A 25,040-nucleotide genomic window follows, 5' to 3' on the forward strand; every position below is an offset into this window, starting at 1 on the left:
AAATTATGAGGGATTTCTTGTGGGAGCTGGGAGACGAAAGGATCATGTGGTTAGGTGGGAACTAGTATGCAAAAGTAAGGAACAAAGGGGTTTGGGTTTAGGTAATTTAAGGAAGAATAACACAACTTTGCTGGGTAAATGGTTGTGGAGGTGGCCTCTGGAGAGGAAAAGACTCTGGCCCAAAGTCATAAGAAGTGTTCATGGTGTGGTAGGTAATAGTTGAGATGCTGGTGTGTCTTGGCGGGCTACGATCAACTCCCCTTGGAAGGCTATTCATAATATTCTTCTTCTTTTCTTGAACATGATCATGTATGATGCTTGTACTAGAGATAAGGTTTTGTTTTGGGCGAACGTTTGGGTTGGTAACTCTACCCTTAAGGACCTTTTTCCTTCTTTTTATTCCCTTTCGTGTTTTAGAAATGAGTCAATTCAGAGGTTCACATCCTTCTCTGTTTCGTTCAGTCTAAATTGGAATTTGGGCTTTAGGAGAGATCTTTTGAGCTTGACCAGGTTTCCTTGCTCCTTAAAACTATTGAACCTATTTGTTTTGACTCCTCCTTTCTTGATAGTCGCATTTGGTTGCCTAATTCCTTGGGTTCCTTGTCTTGTGCCTCTTTTTTCTTGTCTCTGTTCTCAAATCCTAATCCTCAGCCATTTCATAGCAAGGAGGTTTGGTCCAAGCCTATCCCTTCGAAAGTGGGAGCCCTTTGTTGGGAAGTGTCTCTTGGGAAAATAAACACTTTTGTCTTGCAAAAAATAAGACCTGGTCTTTGCATCTCCCTAAACTGATGTACCTTTTGCAAAGCAAATGAACAAAGTTGTTACCACTTACTCATCTCTTGCCCTTTGCTGTAGGCCTCTGGAAGAAGCTTGTTAATCTTTTTGGGTGCAGGTGGATAGAACCAATGCAGATCTGCAATCTCTTTGACCTGACAACCTTAAGGTGGCCAAAGAAAAGAGGTAGAGTTTTGTAGAGGTGTGTGAGAGCTGCTTTGGTGAGGACTGTTTGGGAGGAAAGGAATGCCAAAATCTTCAATGATAAGGAGAGTGATGAGACTAGTATATGGGAAAGCATCCTAAATAAGGCCATAAGTTGGGCAAAGTCACTGGACTTGTTTCAACCTTTTTCCTTTGATGATATATGGAGGAATTGGGAGCAAATTACTAGAAGTTCCATTGTTATAATTAAGCCTTTGGTGGAGTGGAAGCCTCCTGGAGAAGGTATTTTTAAATTAAATTTTGATGGCAGCAGCCTAGGTAACCCAAGGGCTGTCCGGAATTGGAGGAGTATTCAAAAATGCTGAGGTCCAGATCATAGTTTTATATTCTGCTCCTATTGGTGTGGGAGATTCAGTTAATGCAGAACTCCAAGCTGTTCTAAAAGGAGTAGAGATTGCTAAGGAGCTGGGATGGAACACTTAATCATTGAAGGCAACTCTAAATTGGTTATTGGGTGGTTAAAAGAGCTGGAGACTGTAGCCTGGTTCTATAGAGGGGCTTTGAGAAGGTTCAGATGGTTAACATCAAATATATCAGTCACAGCTCATTGGGAAAGAAGATCGGAAAATGGGTTGGCAGATTCTTTAGCTAAACAAGGGGTACATTGGAATCAGCTTTTTTGGGCTCGGTTCTAAGCTTTATGATATAGTTTAGAGTTTTACCAAAAAAAAGATGTAGTTTAGAAGCGGCACCTCACTCCTCTTTGTGGGGTTTTGTAATATGTATCCTTTATGTTCTTATTAATAAAATCATTATTATCTATCAAAAGAAAAAAGATGGGGTTATCCTGCAACACATACCACTTTGCTACATGGACCAATCAGATTGGGTGGGGAACCTATCTTGGTTGCTATGGGTGAACTAATCATTGATCTTTATTCTTTAATGAAACTTAAAGAAAGAATGTGGAGAATCCCCGATGAGATCAAACATCATTTATTCAGAAAAACATCAAGAGCTACAAGTTGCTTTGACTTATGTAGAGAAAAATACAAAGCCTCTTTGTATCCTGGGTCAGCATTCTTTTTGTAATTAGGGTGGCTGTTTTAATATGTATTTCTTTGGTAGTTTACATTTAATTTCTATAGAACTACTTGTAACTTATACTTCTATAATATGTATATAATCTCTTTCACCATGATTGGCTTTCTATGCTCGGAAATGAGTTATAACTTATAACTAATAATGTATATCTAGTATCCTTCTTATTGAGGGCCAATTGGGTTTAGTAATTCCTTGAAGGCTGAGATATTGGCAGTTCTGCAAGGGCTGAAACAAGTCATCCTTAACTAGATTAGGCATGAGGAGGAAATTCCCTGGAGATATAGAAGCCTGCTCAGAAAAGTGCAAGCTATGGGACACAACCTGAATGGGCTCATTCAGATGGGTTCCCAGAGCAGCAAATTCACAAGATGATGTAATAGCCAAGTTAGGGGTAAACAGGGAAAGATTGGTTTGGTGAACAGCAAGGTTGGAATTTTCTTTGTAATTATGGATGTGCTGTAATGTTTATGGAGGTTTTCTGATTGTCCTTTAACCTTTCCCTATTGTTCAGATTTTTAGACAATAGAATGATGAAATGAAATTTATTGCTGTTGCTTATAAAAAAATCCTGGTGCTTCAGGCTTCTCCTTTAATTTACCATTACACGTCTTAGTTATTCTGATTTCTGACTCTGACAAATTGAGTTTCTTTCAAACAGACCTTAATGGATAACATTTTTGATCCAACATATCTATTATGGGTCTTTGACATTGCAGCTTCCCTCCATGATTGAAATTTCTTTGTTCAAGTCATGCTAACTTGGTTTCTTTGTTCATATTACTAGGGATCGAATTTATGTTGTTCTTGTATCAACTGGAAGTTTCAACCCTCCTACTTATATGCACCTACGCATGTTTGGTGAACTCTTTTGTACCTTTTCCTATTCTTTAATTGGTGGCAGCATTGTGTTCCTGATTAATATTTTGAAACACCAACTACTTATCCTCTTTTCTGTAAATCATCCTTTCTTTGTGTTGAAATATGTTGTTTTCTTTTATTGGAATTGAGAAGTATTTGAATTTGAATAGGAGTGTGCTTTTATTTATTTATATGACAACAACTAACAATGTTGTCATTATTTGAATCTCTGAATGACTATATATCTAATCTGCTTTTTCATAGACAACTGTGTATGTATACATGGTTTAACATTTTGTTTGAACCTATTTCTAATGTCCTTTTTTTTCCAATTCTATTTCATGTTTAGAGTTGGCAAGAGATGCATTGAATTCAGAAGGTTATTGTGTTATTGGAGGTTACATGTCACCTGTCAATGATACATACAAGAAAAGGGTATGTACGTCTATGTAGACCTCGTTGCTACATGGCAATGTTTAAAGAGAATCAGATACATTAACATGTATATCATATTACACAGTTAACTTTTCTTTCTCCTAATGAGTAACATTATAGTGCCATCAAATTCATTTCATGTTCTAAGTTCTGCTGGACATGTTGATTTAAATTAAATGTTTTGTATTGGTAGCATGCAAGAATTTTATTAATTTGTTAAAAAGAATGATGCAGACTAAGAGTAGCTCCAATAGGTGATCAAATGAAGGAAAGTAGACTGATGGTTTGGGCATGTGCAGAGATCATCTACAGCACCGGTAAGAAGAAATGATCTATTACAAGTTGAAGGGGCTAGAAGAGCTGGGCAGGCCAAAAAGGACATGGATTGAAGTAGCCAGAAATGATTTAAGGGCCCGTGATTTTACAATGGATATGATATCTGGATAGAATGGTGGAATAGGATTCATATAGCCAACCCCATGCAGTTGAGTTGAGACAAGGCTTACATGATGATGTCAAAAAGAATGATGTACAGTGATGAATGTTCCAAGCACTCCTTCATGTATAGGAGGCAATCAAAGGTTATTCCTTGGTACCTTAGTTGATTAGGATGACAACAATGATCTGCCAACCTCTGATGATGTCTGTTTGCTGAAGTACAGCAGTAGAAGAAGAAGAAGGAGAAGAGGAGAGAAGAGAAGAAGCTTGTGAATGGGCGGCAATGTATTCTCAGCCAGCCCTAGAACCTATTATATATATTAAGTTATTAACAATAAGATATTATAGGAATAGACTAGAATGCCCCTGATTAGTGATGTGACACCTAGACATAATAAAATAAAACAGGTTTAGGCCCAATAACTAAAGGCCCATAACAAACTATAGAACTGGAACATAAAAGATAAATAAGCCCACCAACACTTAACCACTTGATCCAACACTCCCCCTCAAGCTAAGTATGGATGCCAGTCATGTTTAGCTTGCCAAGTAAGCCTAGGAACTTCACTGAAGACAATCCTTTTGTCAAAACATCAGCAATTTGCATATCAGAGTGTGTATAAGGAATGCAAAGTTCACCCGAGACAATTCTCTCTCTTACAAAGTGTAGGTCAATCTCAATATGCTTAGTCTTATCATGTTGTACTAGGTTATTTGCAACGTTGATGGCACCCTTGTTGTCACAATACAGCTTGGGAGGACCATCATCATCCCGAGCTCACCAAGGAGGGTCCTAAGCCACAATAGTTCTACAACACCATGTGCCATAGCCCGATGTTTAGCTTCTGCACTTGATCTTGCAACCACATTTTGCTTTTTACTTCTCCAAGTAACCAAATTCCCTCTAACAAATGTGCAATATCCGAAAGTAGACTTCCTATCTCCAATTAATCCATCCCAATGCATCAGTATATGCCTCAGTTTCAATTTTATTGTGCTTTTTGAACAAAATTCCTTTCCCTAGACATGTCTTCAAATACCTAAGGATCCTTTCAACTGCTTTCATATGAGGAATCTTGGGAGAGTGCATGAACTGGCTGACAACATGCACTGCATAAGCTATATCAGGTCGGGTAAGAGATAGATATATCAATTTTCCCACAAGCTATATCAGGTGGCTAGAAGCATTATGTTTAACTCTAATGTGCCTATACGATTATGGGGAGATGCCATTCATACAACTGTATATCTCATCAACCGAGTTCCTTCATGGGTTCTAGACATGAAAGTTCCATTCACCCTCTTATATCCTGATAAAGAGTTGTTCACTATTCCCCTTAAGACCTTTGGATGTACTTGCTTTGTTCAGACCCTTGGACCTCATCGTTCCAAATTTGATCCTAAAGCCTCAAAATGCATTTTCCTTAGTTATGCATAAACTCAAAAGGGATATTGCTGTTATGAACCTACTTCTGGGAGGAGGTTTGTCTCTATGGATGTCACTTTCTTTGAGGATGTACCTTATTTTCCTAGGGTTTCTTCTCAGGGGGAGAGTAGTGAGGTGGGGGTTCATTCATCAGAAATTCCATTATCTGTCCCAATCACTGAAGGGGAGTGTAGTGAGGAGGGTTGTTAGAGGTGTCAAGATTTGAGTGTTTATCACGGACAGTGGAGGCAGATTTATTTTGGTCATCAGCAGTCCAGGCCAGCTCCAGTTCCTTCTACGGGTCCAGATCTAGGTACTACAGTTCCTTTATCTTCCATTACAGATGAGATACCTTCCATTGTTGAGCCTTCACCTCCATTAGATGACCTTGATCTTCCCATTGCAATCCGTAAAGGGAAACATCGTTGTACGTCATCTATGACTTATTGTATTTCCCAGTTCTTGTCTTATGATCATTTGTCTCTCTCTTACAAGTCCTTTTTGGCATACATTGCTGCTATTCCCATTCCCATAACAGTGGAGGAAGCCTTGTCAGTCCCTGAGTGGAAGGATGCAATGAAGGTAGAAATGAAGGCACATGGTGTTTCAGAGCTCCTCTGGATCCATTGTCAGGGGAGATTGGAATTGAGGCCGAAGAATATGATGCTATGTTGTGACAATCAGGCAACAATTCACATTGCCCACAACCCAGTTAAGCATGATAGGACGAAGCATATAGAATTGGACAAACACTTTATAAGGGAAAATGTGACATTTGGAGAAGTTTGCTTGCCATATTTTGCATCTGACTTGCAGCTTGCTGATGTTCTTACAAAAGGAGTTGCAAGAAACAAGCTGGAACATGATCTACGCAAGTTGGGAATGTGTGACATTTATTCCCAACTTGAGGGGCAATGTTGAGTTTTGGGCTGATATAACATGTTTTTTATTTGCATAGCATAGTTAGAGAGTTATTGGGCCTTAGGCCCATTAGTTTATGCTTTAAGTTAAGAGTGTTTTTAAATTCTCACAAGTAGCCGACTTACTAAGGGCATACTTGTCTTTATACTCTCTTTTATTTATGAGTATAAATAAATAATTCTGAGCGGCCAAACCTAATTCTAAAGGGGCGACCAAACCTAATTCTGAGCTTCTACCATTCTCATCTATTTCTCATCTCTCTCTTTCTTAGCTGAAACCTTTTCTCCTCTTTCTTTTCTTCTTTCTTTTACAGTTTTTATATCAAAACAGGTTATCCAAACCTTTCTACTATTAGTAACTGTGAACTTTTATTAGATATCAGAAAATAATGAAATATGTTAAAGTATGCCAGACAATTCACATTTATAGGCTAGCATTATCTATGTACATTACATCCTTCAATAATTGCCCCCAAAATAGCTGATCCCCTCTAATCCCTTGTTTAGATAAGGCATCAGCTACATTGTTTGCTGATCTATTGGTTGAAGAAAAGCTAATATTTGATTCCTTTTGCCATGGTTTTTATCTCCCTTGTTATGCTCTGATTTTGCCATGATTTTTGTATAGAGCAAACCCCTACCACTTTAGAGCCCTCTTCCACCTTCAGTGATCTATAATATTGAGTGATCTTCCCAGCCACAAGGCTTGTAACAGGATAGCATCTTAGTCCTTGTAGATCCTCATGATCTATGGACCTGGAGTAGATGGCTAACATGGAATCCTTACAGTCTGAATCCCAGCTTAGGACTGCAAAAAATTGGACTTAATCTAATTTGAATTCAAATCTGACTCATTCAAGTTGGACTTGGATATCTGTCAAGTCATAATTGGATTGAATTGGATTTGAGTATTGAAGTTCTTTAGAATTTAGAAGAAAAAGAAGAAGAAGTTTAGGCCCGATAACTAAGGCCCAATAATTAAGAACTTAAAACATAAATAAGACTAACATAAACACTAAACCAATTGAACCAACACTCCTCCTCAAGCTAAGCATGGATGTCAGTCATGTTTAGCTTGCCAAGTAAGTCTAAGAATTTCGTTGAAGCTAGTCCTTTTGTTAGCACATCTGCAATCTTCAGAAGGAGTATAAGGAATGCAGAGTTCCCCTGAGACTATCCTTTCTCTAACGAAGTGTTGGTCAATCTCAATATGCTTCGTCCTATCATGTTGCACTGGGTTATTTGCAATGTTGATGGAAGCCTTGTTGTCACAGTACAGCCTGAGAGGACACTCGACCTTTATCCCGAGCTCACCAAGAAGGGTCCTAAGCCACAATAGTACAGCAACACCATGAGCCATAGCTCGATATTCAGCCTCTGCACTTGATCTAGCAACCACATTTTGCTTTTTACTTCGCCATGTAACTAAATTCCCTCCAACGAACGTGCAATACCCAGAAGTAGACTTCCTGTCTCCAACAGAACCAGCCCAATCTGCATCAGTATACGCTTCAATTTCAATTTTATTGTGTTTTTTGAACAGAATTCCTTTTCCTGGGCAAGTATTCAAATACCTAAGAATCCTTTCCGCTGCTCTCATATGAGGAATCTTTGGAGAGTGCATGAACTGGCTGACAACATGTACAACATAAGCAATATCTAGTTGAGTGAGAGACAAATATATCAATTTCCCTACCAGTTTTTGGTATCTCTCTTTATGAAGGTAGTCTCTCCTACTGATTCCTGTAGACCATGATTCTATTCTATTGGAGTAACTGCTAGTCTACTCCCCATCATACTTGTCTCCTCTAGAAGATCAAGGACGTACTTCTGTTGACATATATAGATGCCCTCTTGTGACCTAGCAACTTCAATTCCAAGGAAGTATCTCAGATGGCCCAAGTCTTTGATCTCAAACTTAGATGCTAAGAACTCCTTCAATCCTTTTATCTCTTCTAGATCATTCCCTATAATCACCATATCATCCACATAGACGATGAGTGTCGTAAGTCTGCTATCCTGTTTCCTTATGAACAAAGTATGATCTGCACCACTTTGAGTGTATCCCACTCTCTTCATGACCCCACAGAGCTTCTCAAACCAAGCTCGAGGAGACTGCTTAAGACCATATAATGCTTTCCTCAGTCTACACACTTTCCCATCAAAACCATAACTTGGTGGAGGATCCATGAATACCACCTTCATGTAGATCGCCATTTAGGAAAGTGTTCTTCACATCCAACTGATGTAGCTTCCATGAGAAGTTTGCAGCTAATGACAATAGAACCCGGATTGTGTTGAGCTTTGCGACTGGAGCAAAGGTCTCTTTGTAGTCAATCCCTTCCTTTTGAGTAAACCCCTTCGCCACTAGTCTGGCCTTGTATCTTTCAATGGACCCGTCCTCCCTATGCTTCACAGTGAACACCCACTTACATCCCACAGTGCTCTTCCCTTCTGGTAGATCCACTAATTCCCATGTCCTGGCTTTCATTTCTTCATTCATAGCCTCTCTCCATCTTGGATCAGACACTGCCTCTGAGTACCTAGTAGGGACATGCACGGAAGAGAGAGCAGACACAAAGGAATAATAACGAGGAGATAAACGTGAGTAAGAAACATATTCAACAATGGGGTGTCGGATAGTACAAGAACGGGTAGACTTACGAAGAGCAATAGGGAGATCCAAATCAGAAGTATGAGTGATAAGATTACCTGGAGTTGTTGAGACAGATTGATCCAAGTCCGATTGGTTGCTGCCATGAGTTAGAGGGTCTTTTTTTCTTCTGTTGTAGGTGTTTCTTATATCTTTTTGTTGCCTACTAGTGTCCTCAGTTACATCTACAAGCATCAAGACTGGTAACAGGTTCAATGGGAGCCTCACTAGATTCACCTGGGATGCTACAACTAGGAGGATCAGGAGGAGAAGATGGAAGGCCCGAGGCTGAAAGAGGCACAAAAAAAGAGGGAGAAGAAGAATCCTCTTCCATCCCACTAGTCTCCCCCTGAAGAGGATTCTGGGAAGAATGAAAATAGGATTGAGACTCAAAAAGTACCATATATTTTGTGACGTATTTCTTCTTGGTAACGGGATCATAACACTTGTAACCCTTCTGTGTAGGAGAGTACTCTAGAAAGATTCCTTTCATAGCCCTAGGATCCAACTTGGTCTTCTTTGGATCCTTTACATGAATAAAACATACACAACCAAAGACTCTAGGTGGAAGAGGAAAGTCTGGAAGATTAGGGCAAAGGACAGAGAAAGGAGTTTTCATACCCATCACCTTGGATGGCACCCGATTTATCAGATATGATGCGGTAAGAACTGCTTGAGACCAATAGTGCTTGGGAACCTTGTGCTGAAATAGTAAAGCTCGAGCGGTCTCCAATAAGTGTCTATTTTTGCGCTTAGCAACCCCATTCTGTTGAGGGGTACTAGCACAAGATGACTGGTGTAGCATGCCTGCATCCTCCATGAACATGTTCAAGGATCTTTCAAAATATTCAGCAACATTGTCTGAACGGAATTGCTAATCTTGTCAAATTGAGTTTCAATTATTTTACAAAATGCCATGGTTATCCGTGGCACTTCATCACGTCCTTTTAACAAGTAGATCCATGTGCATCGTGAATAGTGATCAATAAAACTGATAAAGTAACGAAAGCCATCTACAGAAACAAGAGGTGAAGGGCCCCAAACATCAGAATGGACCAAATCAAAAGGAGCTTGAATTTCATTACTAGAACTTGGATAAAGAGTTCTACATTGTTTTGACAACCGACACACTTCACAAACTAAACTTTGACTTGAAATACCCTTGACTAATTCAGGAAACAATCCTTGCAATCACGAAAAAGGTAAATGACCTAGCCTAGCATGCCACAAGTGTAACCTAGCTATTGACTCCTCATTATTCTAACTACTAGCAGCAGATGATTGTAAGGCCGAACTGATGTCTGCATCAAAATAGTAGAGACCTCCACACTCATGATCGCTCCCAGTCGTTATCTTTGTCAATCTGTCCTGAAAGACACAATGAGTAGGAAAGAAAGTTATGCTACAATTTAAATTCTTGGTAAACTTTGAAACAGATAAGAGATTGGAAGTAAGATTGGGAACATGTAGAACAGATTTAAGAGAGAGGTCCTTGCTTAGGTCAACCTCCCCCCCCTTCCCAGAGATGGTGGAGAGAGAACCATCAGCAACTCTCATCTTATCTTGGCCAGACATCAAATGATAAGAAGAAAATAAAGAGGACATGTGTGTCATGTGGTCAGTTGCACCGGAATCAATAATCCAAGAAGTAGACTCTATAGAACTAGTTGCACTATAAGCAGAGACAATACCTGATCTGGCAAGAGAGGTGGAAGCAAGGAAATTAGTCCTTAGACGGGTTAAGGCCCGACTAAGGACCTCTACCTCATCAGCAGTGAAATCCAAGGACCCGGATGTCTGGGAATTAGCAGTCTGTCCCATGGGAGGAGGTGTAACTGTAGATGTGTTCTTTGGGCTCTCACCATTGTGACTAGTAACGAGGTTCCCACTTGCTGTTTGATTCCTCTGAGGCTTCTTGTCTTTCCTTAACACAGCTGGTTCAGATGAGGATAAAGAACCCAACAAGTCTCTTTTACATGCCTTTCACCTCCACAATGAGTGCACTGAAGATGCCTCTTGTCCGAGTGCTTGCTCCCTTTTTTGTTTGAAGAAATCAAGGCTGAATGTTCAACATGCTGTATTTGAGTTTCAACTTGCATCTCTTTCCTCCTAACCTCTTCATTCCTTACTAGATAGTAGACATGGTGTAAATCTGGCATTTCATCCCTTCCCAAAATTTGAGACCTTCTGCTTGAAGGGATGAGAGATCCATCATATGGACGCCCAAATCTTGCGGAATAAAGGGGCGAATTTCAAAAAAATTTCTCCCTTCAACTAGGAATCGCATTCCCTATTTAGAAAATCATATTTTCAAGGATCAATCTTGAACCATAAACTGAACCAGATCTGAACCAAAAGGAGTAGGAGAGGATTATACCTGATACGGAGAAATAATATCTCCCAACGAAGGTGTTCACGCCCAAGGAAGGATCCAAAGACTACTCCCACTAAAGATGGCGCAGTGCAGGATGGAGCAGAATCAGCAGTGTTCTTCTCCAAGAACTCTGTCCTTCGCAAGAAACAACAGGATGGCACGTGAGCACAGCTTCCTGTCAATTCTTTCTCAAAGAACTGATGTCAAGATCGAATCTTGACTTCTTCCACAACTGGAGATTGAACTGGATGTCTGGCGGCTGCAGGAAGGAGGCGGCAAGAAAGATCTTTGCAGGGATTGCAAAAATCTTTCTTTTTGTTTTTTCAGCTCTGAAGAGGATCTGATTATGTCATTCTTCTAAAGGCTGCCGCCCCCTCCTTTTGTTAACCTAAAAGATCAGCTCCTAATCCAATTAGGAGCTGCTGATCCAAATCATATTTGGATCAGACCTCTCTTTAGGTGATAAGGATAAACCTTTATCTTATCTGCAGATTAGATCAGCCTTCTCCTAATCTCATTAGGAGGTTTCCAGATCTGAATCACATTTAGATCTGGACTCTCTGAGTTTATCTGCAAATTAGATCAACCTTCTCCTAATCTCATTAGGAGGTTTCTAGATCTGAATCACATTTAGATCTGGACTCTCTGAGTGGATAGGGTTAAGACCCTATCCTATCTGCTAATCCATCTCAGAATTCGCCCCATAATTAACTAATTAAATAGCCCAGTTCGAAATGGGCTTTAGGCCCATTAATCTTATGTGCTCACTTAACCTTCCTAATTGCTGCCCAGTTGGGCTTCCTTTTATGGCGTGGGACCCAAGCATTGATCTACACATCAGCCACATGGGTTCGGCCCAGCCTTTGTTACAAGGCCTAGCCGAATACACTGTTATGGACAGTGCACCCCTTGAAGCCCATCAAATGGGCTCTATGGGCCCAACACTTACCCTAAGTGGTCCCTGGGCCAAGCCACCTTGTAACACCCAGGGACTGTGGGCAGATGCAAGATTAGCCCATCAGGTATTACCTTCAATGGTCTTACACATAACCTCTCAGCCCATAATGATCATACACTGCCCGACAAGAGAGGACCTCTCCCTCGGCTGCAAGGAACAGTGTTGCACTCTCTACTTCTATGGATCTCGGGAATTAAAACCTTCTTGCAAACATTTTGGAAACCATAATATATATACTTTTATATCTCATATAAAATATACTTTGCAAAACAAATCTCAACGGTTGAAATCGGCTGCCGGCAGTCTTGGTTTCCATCAGTGAGAGTGCATCCCCGATCATTACCTTTGTCCAACAAAGGGGCTGATCCTGTCACTATGATCACCCACTCAGATGAATTCTCAGACTGTCCCAACATACCCAGGTTTTGACCCCCGCTAAAGATCTCACTGATTGGTACATCAAAGACAGCCCAATTCGACACCTAGTGCAGTGTCATAATCGAGTCTAGGGGTTGGGTGTAACTTTCCAGTTTTGCCCATCAATCTCCAAGGTCCAGGGCAATACTGGAAATCTGGTCCAGTTCAAAGATTCAATTAATCCTACACTGTATGTGCCTAGGGTCTCACCCTAGTAGCTGAGATAGGCCACCCCAACTGACTTGGTGGCACCACAGTGTCAGCCTTATCAGGATAGATCTCCCCAGACCGACTCACTGGCTGTGAACATTCTAAACTAACACGAGTCTCATTAAGTGTCCAGTTTAAGGGTATTACACAGAAACATACCAAGGGAACATGAATCAAATATGCACTTTTAATCATTTACAATAAACTCATAAAGTACATCAGTCTGATTGAAGCTAAGGGCATATAAAACTGTCTAGCACTGCTCTCATACATTGGGTTTAAGCCAGCCAAGAACTTAAAGGCTCTACCTTTTTCAATTTGTTTATCATGCCTCTCCTTGTCTCTTACATTCTCCCAACCAAGAATAAGATGATGATCAAGTTCTTCCCATAGTCCTTCTAGGATTGCAAAATAAGTTGCAACTGTCATATCTCCTTGTCTCAATGCAGCAATGTCTTGGTTTAGCCTATAGATTCTTGCATTGTTCTTTCTCTGTCCATAAGTTTTAGACACTTTCTCCCAAATCTTAGCAGCAATGGGAAAGTGTTGAACAGTCATGGCCACTCTTGGAGTCATTGAAGCAAGTAGCCAAGACATAACAATAGCATTTTCCTTACGCCATATTGCGTACTCCACACTACCCACTTCAGGTTCCTGCTTCTGTCCATCTAAATAACCTGTAAGTTCCCCGGAAATAATGAAGAGCATGGCTGAAACAGACCATTCCCTGAAGTTATATTCATCCAACAATACACTGGTGATCTGCAAGTTGTGCAGATTTGGGTTTTCCAGATTAGAAGACCTCCCACCAGTTCTATTATCCCTAGAAGACACTTCTCCTGATATTGAAGACATCTCCTTCCTCTTACAGTGATCACAATTGAAAACTCAGTACAAAGAACACGATTTCAGACTTACCAAAGCTGTTACAAGTCTGAGAACCCCTTGTAACAGGTCTGAAACCAAGAACAATCCACCCCTGTACTGTGCTGAACACTTCTGGACTGGGTTTTGACTTCTGCTGTCGTAGACTGTGACCACCCTTACGATCTGTACTAGGACTGTCTAACTCAGTCCTTCCACTTAGATCTGTTCCACACAGATCTCTCTTAGCAGCCGAATGGCTACTACCTGCTGCAGGGTTTCTAGTAGGGCATCAGCTTCTGGAACAAACTCCCCTTGGGCCCTACAACCAAGGGAAACCCTAGATACAGACCTTGCTGTGTTCTACGGTCAGCCCTAGGGTTTCTTCACAGTGGCCGAGATAGGAGAGAGAGAAAAAAAAAAGAAGGAATAGAGAAGTGGAGAAAAGAGGTGGCTGTAACCAGTCAGACCGATTAGTGCTCTGATACCATGTTTGCTGGAGAACAGCAGCCGAAGAAGAAGAAGAAGAAGAAGAAGAAGAAGAAGAAGAAGAATTGAGAATGGCGGCATTCACACTTCAGCCAGCCCTATAACCTTATATAGATGTTTACAAAGTAATGTTACAAGAATGGACTAGAATGCCCCTGATTAGTGATAGGACACCTAGACATAAAAAAAGAATAAAACAAGTTTAGGCCCGATAACTAAGGCCCAATAACTAAGAACTTAAAACATAAATAAGACTAATATAAACACTAAACCAATTGAACCAACAAAATCTATGTTTTACATATCCATTGGATATTGGACTGAATTTGGATCTTTCTGATTGGATATTCAATCGATCACGAATGTTGACTTTGTTGGGTCCAACAAGAATGGCCTCCCTTATCAAAACCAGATAAGGGTAATGTTCATAGTTTTCCTAGATTCTTGGAGAGTTTGTGTTGGGGGAGTTTGGGTATTGGTTTGTCCCATAAAACAGATGTATCTAGTTATGATGTAACACCTGCAATATAAGCTCCTTGTGTGTCTTTTTTGCTTACTTTAATAGTATAGATAGCACTTTGCCCCCAAAAGAAAAATTTAGGGGCTTAGAGCTAGGGTCTGTTAGATATTCATGATTTTTCCCTCTTCATGATGTTTTTGTGGCATAACAAAACAATAATATAAGTGGATGTCCTTTTCCAGGGCCTTATACCTGCTGAACACCGTATTCAGTTGTGTGATCTAGCTTGCAGAAGCTCTTCATTCATAATGGTGGATCCATGGGAGGTAAGCCTCCGTGTGTGCCATTTGTCTACAAACAAAGTTTTATGTCTTAAATTGTTCATTTTTTTTAATTATCCTAGCTTTTGTATATGGATCTCCATTCATTGACGGATATTATTATCTTGTGGTGGCAGTTAGTTATGGTACATAATTCATGCTAGGCTGCTAGGGCACAAGTTAGGTGAGGCCTAATCTGAAGTATACTGATCTAACCTGACCTTCATGTGGCCTTGGGCTGGAGAGTTTCTTTGGATTGATAATAAATACTTCATTAGTAATAAGAAAACACGTGAATAAAAGAAACTAGAAAGAATAAGAGTGGAAATGAACATATTTTTAGTTACTCAGGAGTAGCCCCAGTAGGTGATAAAATGAGGGAAAGTAGACTAAAATCGTTTGGTTACTGCAAAGAAGACCGTCTATAACACCAATGAGAAGAAGTGATATTTTTCTAGTTCTTTCTTGAAATGGTAAAGTATTGCTTTAATATCAAAAAAGGGATACAACTATTGGCAATGTACACCCATTTTGTGTTAAGGATTATAATGCACCCCTATCAAAAAGTCTATTATAATCTAACCCTCTAAGCTCCTTGTGCACTAGCATCCATGAACATATTATTCACTTAACCTTTCTCAATATTACTTGATTTGATGCACTTGAATTCTCAAAAATCTGAGCATTCCTCTCTCCCCAAAGACGCTAGAGCACAGCCATATGAATCAATCCCCATACAATTCTCTTGCTTTTGCTATTACCCTCAATCTGCCAGCTCAATAAAAGAATGGGGGAAAACATGTTAACCTAGCAGTTCGAACAAGGAGAGCAAGCACAACTTTAGGGGTGTCAATAGAATGAATCGACCCCCACCCCCCAAAGAATCCTATATATATTAATTATATGTACAATTACAATAGAACCCTTTTGAAAGAAAGAAATAAAAGAATATGTAGAGTACAACATGGACTATAATAGTACAATACATCAAAATTTTCCACACTCCCCCTCAAACTGATGTGAGGAAGCATCAGTTTGCTTACAAGAAAGAGATGTTTGTATCTTGCCATAGCCTTAGTAAAAGGCTCAACAATCTGCATATTTGAGGTTACATGTGGAAGAGAGATAGAACCAACAAGAAACATGTTTCTAATAAAGTTGCAATCCACCTCAATGTGTTTAGTTTTCTTATGGAAAACTGGATTAGAAGCAATCTTGATAGCACTAGTGTTATTTGCATAGAGAGGAATAGGTGTAGGAAGATGGACACCATGATCTGCAAAGAGGGATTGTAGCAAGACTATCTTGCTACAAACAGATGACATGGCTCTATACTCTGCTTCAGTAGATGACTTGGGATGAACACCACGATTTGCGGAAAGGGATTGTAGCAAGACTATCTTGCTACAAACAGATGACATGGCTCTATACTCTGCTTTAGTAGATGACTTGGAGGCTGTTTTTTGTTTCTTGCACTCCCAAGCGATGAGGGGATCACCCATAAAGACACACAACTCAATAGTAGAATGACGGGTGTTGAGGCAACCTTCCCGATCTGCATCAACATGGGCCCATAATTGAATAGGAGAGGAGGAAGATAAGAATAACCCCTGTGATAAAGTGCCATGAACAAAATGAATAATCCAATGAACAACAATCATATGAGTTTGATGAGGGGCAGAAACAAATTGACTAACAACCTGAACCGCATGAGAGATGCCATGATGAGTCATGGTAAGATAAATGAGAGACCCCACAAGTTGTTGATATAGAGTAGCATATGAAAACAATGAATCTTTTGACTTAGATAACTTAACATTTCAGCTCTAAAGGAGTATCAACTTGCTTGTCATCAGTAAGACCAACAAGTTTGACAAGATCAGGAGCACACTGTCTCCTTTAGCTAACCATGAAGGAAAGCATTCTTCACATCCAACTGGAATATAGACCAAGAATGCACAACATACAGAGCCAAGAAAATATGAATTGTAGTAATCTTGGCAACTAGGGCAAACGTCTCTTCATAGTCAATACCATATTTCTATGTGTACCCCTAAGCAACAAGTAGGGATGGCAACTGGGCGGGTTCGGGGAGGGTTTTGTAAATTATAGACCTTACCCGCCTCCCTAAACCTCCCAACCCATACCCACCCCAAAACCCGTAGAGGGTTGGATTTTGAGAATCCAAACCCTACCCGCACATGAAAATGCAAAACCCTCCTCGATCCTACCCTCCCCGTGTTCAAGGGTAGGGCAGGTTGGATTTAGATCCCGTATCTAATTTCCTATTATTTCTTGTTATATATAAGTAATAAATAAGTAAATTTACACAAATAAACAACAAAATTTCCAATTATTTGATTAAGACATGTAGAAAACACATGAACTATCAATTATCTTTCATGTAAAATTCAAAATATTATCAAATTCAACACTTGGTACATAAAGTTTATATGCTTTCCAACAATATGCGGGTCAGGGAGGGTCGGGTTTAGCCTAATACCGTACCCTACCTGTACCCGTATGGGTTGTAGAATACTAAAACCCGTACCCACCCCAAAACCCCGTCCTTCAAGCAAAAAAACCCACCCCATCGAGTAGGGTAGGGGTGGGTACCCACCGGGTAGGGTAGAAATTGCCATCCCTAGCAACAAGATGAGCTTTGTATCTATCTAGGAAACCACTAGAATTCAACTTGATAGTGTAAACCCATTGGCTCTCAATGATATAAGCATCCAAGGGTGTAGGCACAAGATCCCAAGTGTCATTCTCATGTAAAGCATGAATCTCTGCATCCATGGCTTCTTTCCAGTGTGGATTTCTATGGCTTGCTGGTTTGAGCAAGGAATATATGTGGAGGATAAAACAACAGACAATGAGCTATGGTTTTTAGGAAAACCATAGCGGTTAGGAAGCCTAGAGATACAAGTAAAACAATGAAAAGAAAAAAAAGGAACTAATGTGGGATCTAGAGGAGGGGTATCTGAAGAGGGAGAACCACTTATAAAGCAGTAGTAGGGTGATGGTCTGAATCGAGAAGAAGGGGGGTCGTAGGTGCAGGATCTAGAGCACGTAGCCATTTTCGAGTGAAGACGAGGAAATCCTTCATAGCAGTTGGAGGAAAAACATCCTATGAATTAAAGTTTTGTAAAATGGAAACAGATGGTGGATGCAATCTAGCAACTCCAGCAAAGGAGATATGATTAAGGAAAACACCATTATGAGAGACACAGATACGGCGAATAGATGGATCATAACAAAGAAATCCCTAGGCTTGTAGTTAGGAATTTATCCCACAAAGGCATACATAGTAATATGAGCAAATAACTTAGGGTGTTCATGAGGAAGGTGAACAAAACAGAAAAATCCAAATAAATGGAGACTAGACAAATCTAGAGAACAACCAAACATTTTCTGATAGGGAGATATATTACCAAGAACAAAAGAAGGAACATAGTTGATAAAAACATAGCCGTACTTGTTGCCTCTACCCAGAAAGAAGACAGAGGATGAGACTCCTATAGTAAGGTGATGTAGGAGCATGTGGGGCCTACATGTAACCCCACTAACAGCTGGTTATTGGGGCAGCCAAGATAGTTATTCATCTTGTTTTCTTATTTTCTCGAGTTATGTATCTTGTATGAACTTTATAGTTGGTTGTTAGTGTCATAGACATATTTTAAGTTGGTCATGTGATTGTCATATAAGTCACTTAAGTTGGGGTATTTTGGTCAAATTGTGTGTTATTTTTTGATAGATTTGGCCAAATTGTGTTAGGGCGTTGCTTTGCTGGGAGGTAGTTATATAAGTCATATATCATGTTTGTAGAAGGATCTTTTTGCTGTTTTCAAACCCCAAATGCATAAACTATCCATTGAAGTGGTGATTTCAGCCCTAAAGGTGGGTTCTTTATTCCAACTTCAAGTGTATTGTTTCACCTCAAGATTTATCACTTGCTGCCATTTTCTGCTGGTTTTATAACTTTTGTTACATCTCCTCATAACACTAAGTATGTGTCCGTTCTTTCACTCAGCCACTATTTTACTAGGACTATCTGGATAGCTTCGTTAAGCTTGTATTCCATGGCTCTCTATATATACTAGAAAATCTTCACCAATGTATTCTCTCATTGAATCTGAACGGAGAATACACATATGTGATAAATAGCCAAAATGTTGGAAAAACTTTTGAGTTGTACAAGAGAAAGTAAATCCATGTGTGCCTGGTGTAATCATCAATGGATAGTACAAAATACTTGTATCCCATCCGAGAAAATAATAGATGAAGTCCAAACGTCATTATGAATAATTTCAAATTGAGAGGTAGCATGTTTAGATGAGTGAGGAAATGGCAAATTACGACCCTTGTTCAAACAACAAGATACTAATGATGTATCAAAAGTCTATAAAGAAGGGATTTTATTTTTAACAAGATCAAAGTCAAACAAAAACTTTAATTTGTTAGAATGCGGATGACTTAAGCATTTATGCCAGAAATCCCAAACATTGTTTCTTTGACTGAAAACAAAATTAGAAGAACTAAAATAAGCTAATGATGTTGTCGTTTGAGACTTTTCGAACTCTAATTCAAATAGATGGCCCTGCCTATGCCCCTTATCTTTCACCTTTCTAGTATACCAGTCCTGAAGCAAAAAACCATCATGAGATAATGTGAGAATATGACCTTCATCAACAAGTTGACCAACTGAAATCAGGTTAGTGGTAAGGTTAAAAACAAAGAAGGTCTTGGTAAGAGGGAAGGAAGTAGTAGGGGAAAGCTTAAGGGACAAATTATTACTACCAATGATTTTCAGTTTTTCACCATTTGCAGTAGCGATGTGTTTATGATGGGTTTCAGTGGATTCTTGGCCTTCTTAGTTCTCTTCTTCCATCGGCTCTTCTTTCATCTGGAGGAATTGGTCCTCTCCTGTTGGCGAATCCCCTTGCTATTGTTGTTTCAAAAATAGTTATCCCATTCCTGCCTGTCTTGCGGCACATGTGGTACCAGCTCTTGTTCTTGATGTGGCTCTTTCGGAAGTTGCGGAAGATAGTATAGATGCTCCTATTCTTTCTGCGGCAGTTGTGGATGCGCTTTACTTAAGCTATTTGAAGGTTCAGAGTAGGCTCTTATCATATGATTGATAGCTCCAGAATGAATGATCAAAATAGGAGAAGAACAATAATTCGAGAACTCATCAAATAAGCCAATAGCAGAGAAAGAATGAGAAATAGCAAAAGATACCCGTTGCTGGATCCTTTCCTCATCTATTGGTGCAAAATATTCACCTTTAGCAGAAGAATCATATTTGGTAGAAGAGATATCAATGATCTGTTCCTCAGTTGCTTGATATGCGCGTGGTTGACAGTCTACAATAATGTGACCATGCTGTATGCAATAAGTGCAAACATTCTTCTTGTTGTAGTGGGAATGTGGGATGCAATGTGTTCAATCCCCTTGGACTCATAGCATTGTTTTTTAGAGAAGTTATTACTAGTTGATTTCCTATTCCTTTGTGCTATAAAAGCAATGTCAGCTACAGAATCTATTTATTTCCCATCAATATTTGCTACAGTTTAGAAGTCTCGTCTCCTCTCTCGTAGGGGGTGAGCATTATTTGGTTAAAACCAAAAAACCGAACCAAAAATTTTGGTTTTGGTTTCAGTTTTTAGAATTAGAAATTCGGTTAACCAAAAACCCAAATTAACCAAACTTTACTATATAACATGTAATGTATAATATATAATATATTTATATATTAAAATACAATATAATGAAATTTGATTTCATTATATATATATATATTATATGTTATAATATGTATATATAATATAATATAGTATATATTATTGAAATTCGGTTTTAATCGAAATAACTGAAAACTGAACCGGAAATTTTGGTTTCGGTTATATTGGTTTTTCTATAATTCAGTTTCGGTTTGGTTTTCATTTTTTTAATTTGGTTTTTAACCGAATAAACAGAATGCTCACCCTACTCTCTCAACAGTTCTCCCATCACTGAATCCAAATTAAGAACCTCTACTCAAAATATTAGATCTTATTATCTCATACTTAGGCCTAAGCTTCATAAGAAATTGGTTCACTTCTCTCTTTGGAGATACCTAACACACTCTGAAGAATCTGAAGGATCAATATGAACTAATTCATATTCAACCCACAAGTCAAGAAACTTGGCATATCCCCCTAACAATAAGCAAATATTTCAGAATCCATTTGGTACTATCTTGACATGTTGGGTTGATAGTAAACCTTCTTCAAATAAGCTTACATCTCATAAGTTATTTGCATTCTCCTCATAGATATGGCAATATGAGACATTATTGAACTGAGAATCCAAGGAACTAGTTTCCCATTATCAAGCTTCCATTGTGCAAAAGCCTTGGCCTTAGATTTATCTGGTTTGGTAACTGTCCCATTCAAATAAATCTCCAGGCCTTTTCCGTCAACAAGGAGATCAAAATGGAACTTCCACATGCTGTAGTTGGTTTCATCAAACTTCACCGGAATAATATCAGCCTTCTCAGCCATTTTGAAGAATAAATACAGTCCAGAAACAAGATAACGGCACTGAAATGGATGCTAAAACTGAGAGAAAATGAGTAACCAATCACCAAACTTGATCAAGAACCAGTCTAGGCATGAGGGAGGATACCTCACCACTGAAAGAAAAGGGATTTTCCAAAAGAAAGGCCTGAAGGGCTAGGTTTAAGAGTTGACAGTCTCAAAAAGGAAAGTTGCAGGGCTGTCAACTCAAAGAAAGGGTCCAAGCCTTTCTAAAAACTGATTGGAACTTGAAACCAATAAAGAGAATCTCAAAAGTAGGCCAAGGCGACACAAATTCTAGAGTATTAGGCCAAACCAATCAGCCAATTAGGAGAAAACAAAAGAACACCAACCTGTTAGGCATCTTTTCCAGGAAAAACAGCAGTTCTTTGGGCTGATCGAAACATCTAGAGAGCCCTCAAACCAGCAATCAATGGTAGAGGGAATAACTCTTGAACCACTCTTCTATATCAAGGATTCAAACTGGTTCCACTGCAGATCAACACACTTGTTCTGATACTTTGTTAACCTAGAAGTTTGAACAAGGAGAGCAAACACAAGTTCATGGGTATCAATAGAATGAATCAACCTCCACCCTCAAAGAGTCCTATATAATTATATATATTAATGATATGCACAATTACAATAAAGCACTTACAGGGTTGAGGCTGAAAGAAGGAAATAAAAGAATATGTATAGAGTACAACAGGGACTATAATAGTACAATACATCAAAATGCTCCACAAAACATCCAACTCATCCCAAGGTGTCAGGACAGTACCCCACAGCTTGGCTGTATACGGGCAGTGCAAAAAAAAAAAAAAAAGATGGATTGCAGTTTCCAACTTGTCTGAACAGAAAACATACCCCACTCGGTCCCCTACCCTACAGTTTTGCAAGTTGAAGGGTCTAGAAGAGGCCCATAAATTAACAATTAATATGGCATTGAACAGAGTGGAATGGTGGAACAGGATTCATGTAGATCACCCCATATAGTTGGGACAAGGCTTGATCAAGTTGATTAACTATTAAGAAAATGCACTAATATTAGAGCTCAACAAGTTTTTGATACATGTCCAAAACTTTTTTGTTTTGAAGAGTAAAGAAGTGTTGAGTGGGCTGATTTATGTTGGGCCGATTTATGTTTAGTTTGTTTTCTTTTAAATTAAGAAGTTGTTGGGCCTTGGGCCCATTAGTCTTTTATTTTTAAAAGAATTGTAAGTACTTAGTTGAGTTGCCGCCCTACTAGGGGCATCTTTGTAATATCCCATATTTAAGTTAATTATAAATAGAATGAGGGGCTGGCGGCTAGGGTTATGAATCACTATCCTAGTCGACCTTCTTCTCATTTTCTTCCCTTTCCTCTGTCTATTGCTGAAACCCCCAACTTTCTCCTCTTCCTTTCACAAGAAGCTTGGCTTAATCAGCACATAAGGCTTTCTACTTGGTATTAGAGCAGGTTGAAGGTTCTTGAAGAGATTCACTCCTACAACCCTAGATCGGCCAACTACATGGAGATTTAAGAGGCTGATCGAAGCTCTCAGGTAAGCCCAGTTTTTGGATTTTCTTGATGGATCTGTATGCCTTGTAACTGGTCTAGGGTTTCTCATCAGAATCAGGAAAAACTGGAGAAAGGGGAAGAGTCATGATTTTGTTGGACTCTTCATTTTTGACCTAGGTAGTGACGCCCTAATTTTTTAGGGTTCCTCTGGGTTTTTTGTAAGGGGCGATTCAAGTTCCATGTGGTTTGGAGGCTTCTAGAGAGGGCGGTTGCTTTTTCTCTCTCTTCTCCCATCCCACCGAAAAGGAATCTTTCATGGGAAGAAAGTCCAGGACACCAAAGGAGTGTCGTTGGTTCCAGAAGGTATTATGTTTGTTCTTGCTGCATTTTTTGGTTGTTTTCTATACCTCTTTTGAGACACATGGAGGGACACAGAGTTGAATATAAGCCCGGGAATGAAATGGGACTAGTGGGAGGAGGTGTTGGAGACCCCTTCGGAGTTGGGACCATTACTACAGTTAGGTTGGATGGTACAAACTATTTGGAATGGTCCCAATCTGCAAAGATGGCCATTGGGGCTCGTGGAAAATTGGGGTATATTACTGGTGAAGAGGTGAAACCCGAAACTGGCAACTCCCGGTGGGTGCAGGAAAATTATATGGTAATGACATGGTTGTGTAATTCTATGTTGCCACATATAAGTAAAAGTTTTTTATGGGCAAACACTGCTAAGGAGATATGGGATGGGGTTGCAGAAACCTATTCACAAAGGGAGAATGTTGCTAGGGCTTATCAACTGAGAAATCAAATTATTGCCACAAGGCAGGGAGATAGATCTATTGCAGCCTATTTTTCAGTCCTTAAGACCTTGTGGCAGGAGATCGACCATCTAGAGACCTTTGCTTGGGAAACCACCAAGGATGCAACTACCTATCAAAGACATTTAGAGAAGTATAGGGTGTTCGAATTCCTTGCTGGCCTTAACCCTGAGTATGACATTGCACGACAACATCTTCTTTCTAGGGACAGTGTCACTATCTCCCAAGCATATGCCTTTGTGTCAGGAGAGGAGTGCAGGAGGGATGTAATGATGAACAATCTCAGTTCTGATCAGTTTGCTATGGTAAGTGTTGTGAAATCTAAACAGAATGGCAATGAAAACAAAAAGGAAGACAAAAGGGACTTGGTCTGTGACTACTGTAAGAAGCCTAAGCATACAAGAGACACTTGTTGGAAGCTTCACCCACATCTTGTGCCGACCAGATTGAAGAATAAGAAAGGAAATGCGCACATAGCAGTTACCGATGATACTCCGGCCCCTCTACTACAGCTGCTTTGGAGTCCGTTGCAGCTGCTGCAGTAAGGGCCGAGATTGAGAGGTTTGGGTTACTTCTAAATCAGAGGGATACAACTAGTTCCAGTTCAGCCATAAATGGACAACAAGGTACAGGTAGCACAGGTGGAGCTCACTCTACCTCCTTTGCCCACACAGGTAGTTCACATGTCACTGCAAACTATGTTTCTGCTTCAGGTAAGGAGAGATCTCCTTTGATTATAGACTCTGAAGCCTCAAAGCATATGACCCATTGCTTCACTATTTTCTCCTCTTATCAGCTCTGTTCTGGTAGAGATAGGGTCTCCACAGCTGATGGATCCCATGTTCCTATTGCTGGGAAGGGATCTGTCAAGATTAATGATTCTATTTGCTTACCCTCTGTCCTCCATGTTCCTAGATTGAGCACTAATTTGTTATCTATTAGTAGTTTGACTAAGAATCTGAACTGCTCAGTAATTTTTTCTCCTGGACGCTGTGTTTTGCAGGATCTGGATTCAAAAAGGACGATTGGGAGTGGTCGTGAAGTGAATGGAATCTACCTCCTGGATGCTCTCCCTCTTCACCAAAGCCATCATGTTTGCAGAGATAGTGAGTCAAAATCTGTGGGTCAGATTATGCTTTGGCACAACCGCCTGGGTCATTTATCCTTTTCTTCTTTGAGTTGTTTGTTTCCAAAACTGTTTGAGTCTGTGAGTCTGTCAAGTTTTAAGTGTGAGGGTTGTGAACTTGGAAAGCATTGTAGACACTCTTTTAAACCTAGTAATAAAAGATGTTCTTC

General features: G+C 39.7%; 1 protein-coding gene across 3 annotated transcripts in view; it reads left to right on the top strand.

Moving 5' to 3' along the window:
• Positions 1-25,040, top strand: part of NMNAT (nicotinate/nicotinamide mononucleotide adenyltransferase) — a 43,372-nt gene that overhangs the window by 2,595 nt on the left and 15,737 nt on the right. For 2 of the 3 annotated variants that reach the window (XR_734704.3, XM_010254476.3), the window contains exons 3-5: positions 2,828-2,901; positions 3,251-3,336; positions 14,788-14,871. Coding sequence is in view for 2 of the 3 variants with exons in the window: in XM_010254476.3 (XP_010252778.1) it covers positions 2,828-2,901; positions 3,251-3,336; positions 14,788-14,871 (244 nt within the window). In the remaining variant the exon portion in view is untranslated. The remainder of the gene's footprint in view (positions 1-2,827; positions 2,902-3,250; positions 3,337-14,787; positions 14,872-25,040) is intronic. The other variant, XM_010254478.3, reaches the window with a different exon arrangement.

This window comes from Nelumbo nucifera, chromosome 1 (genome assembly GCF_055504915.1).
Source record: "Nelumbo nucifera cultivar China Antique chromosome 1, China Antique-T2T, whole genome shotgun sequence".
Lineage (NCBI taxonomy): Eukaryota > Viridiplantae > Streptophyta > Magnoliopsida > Proteales > Nelumbonaceae > Nelumbo > Nelumbo nucifera.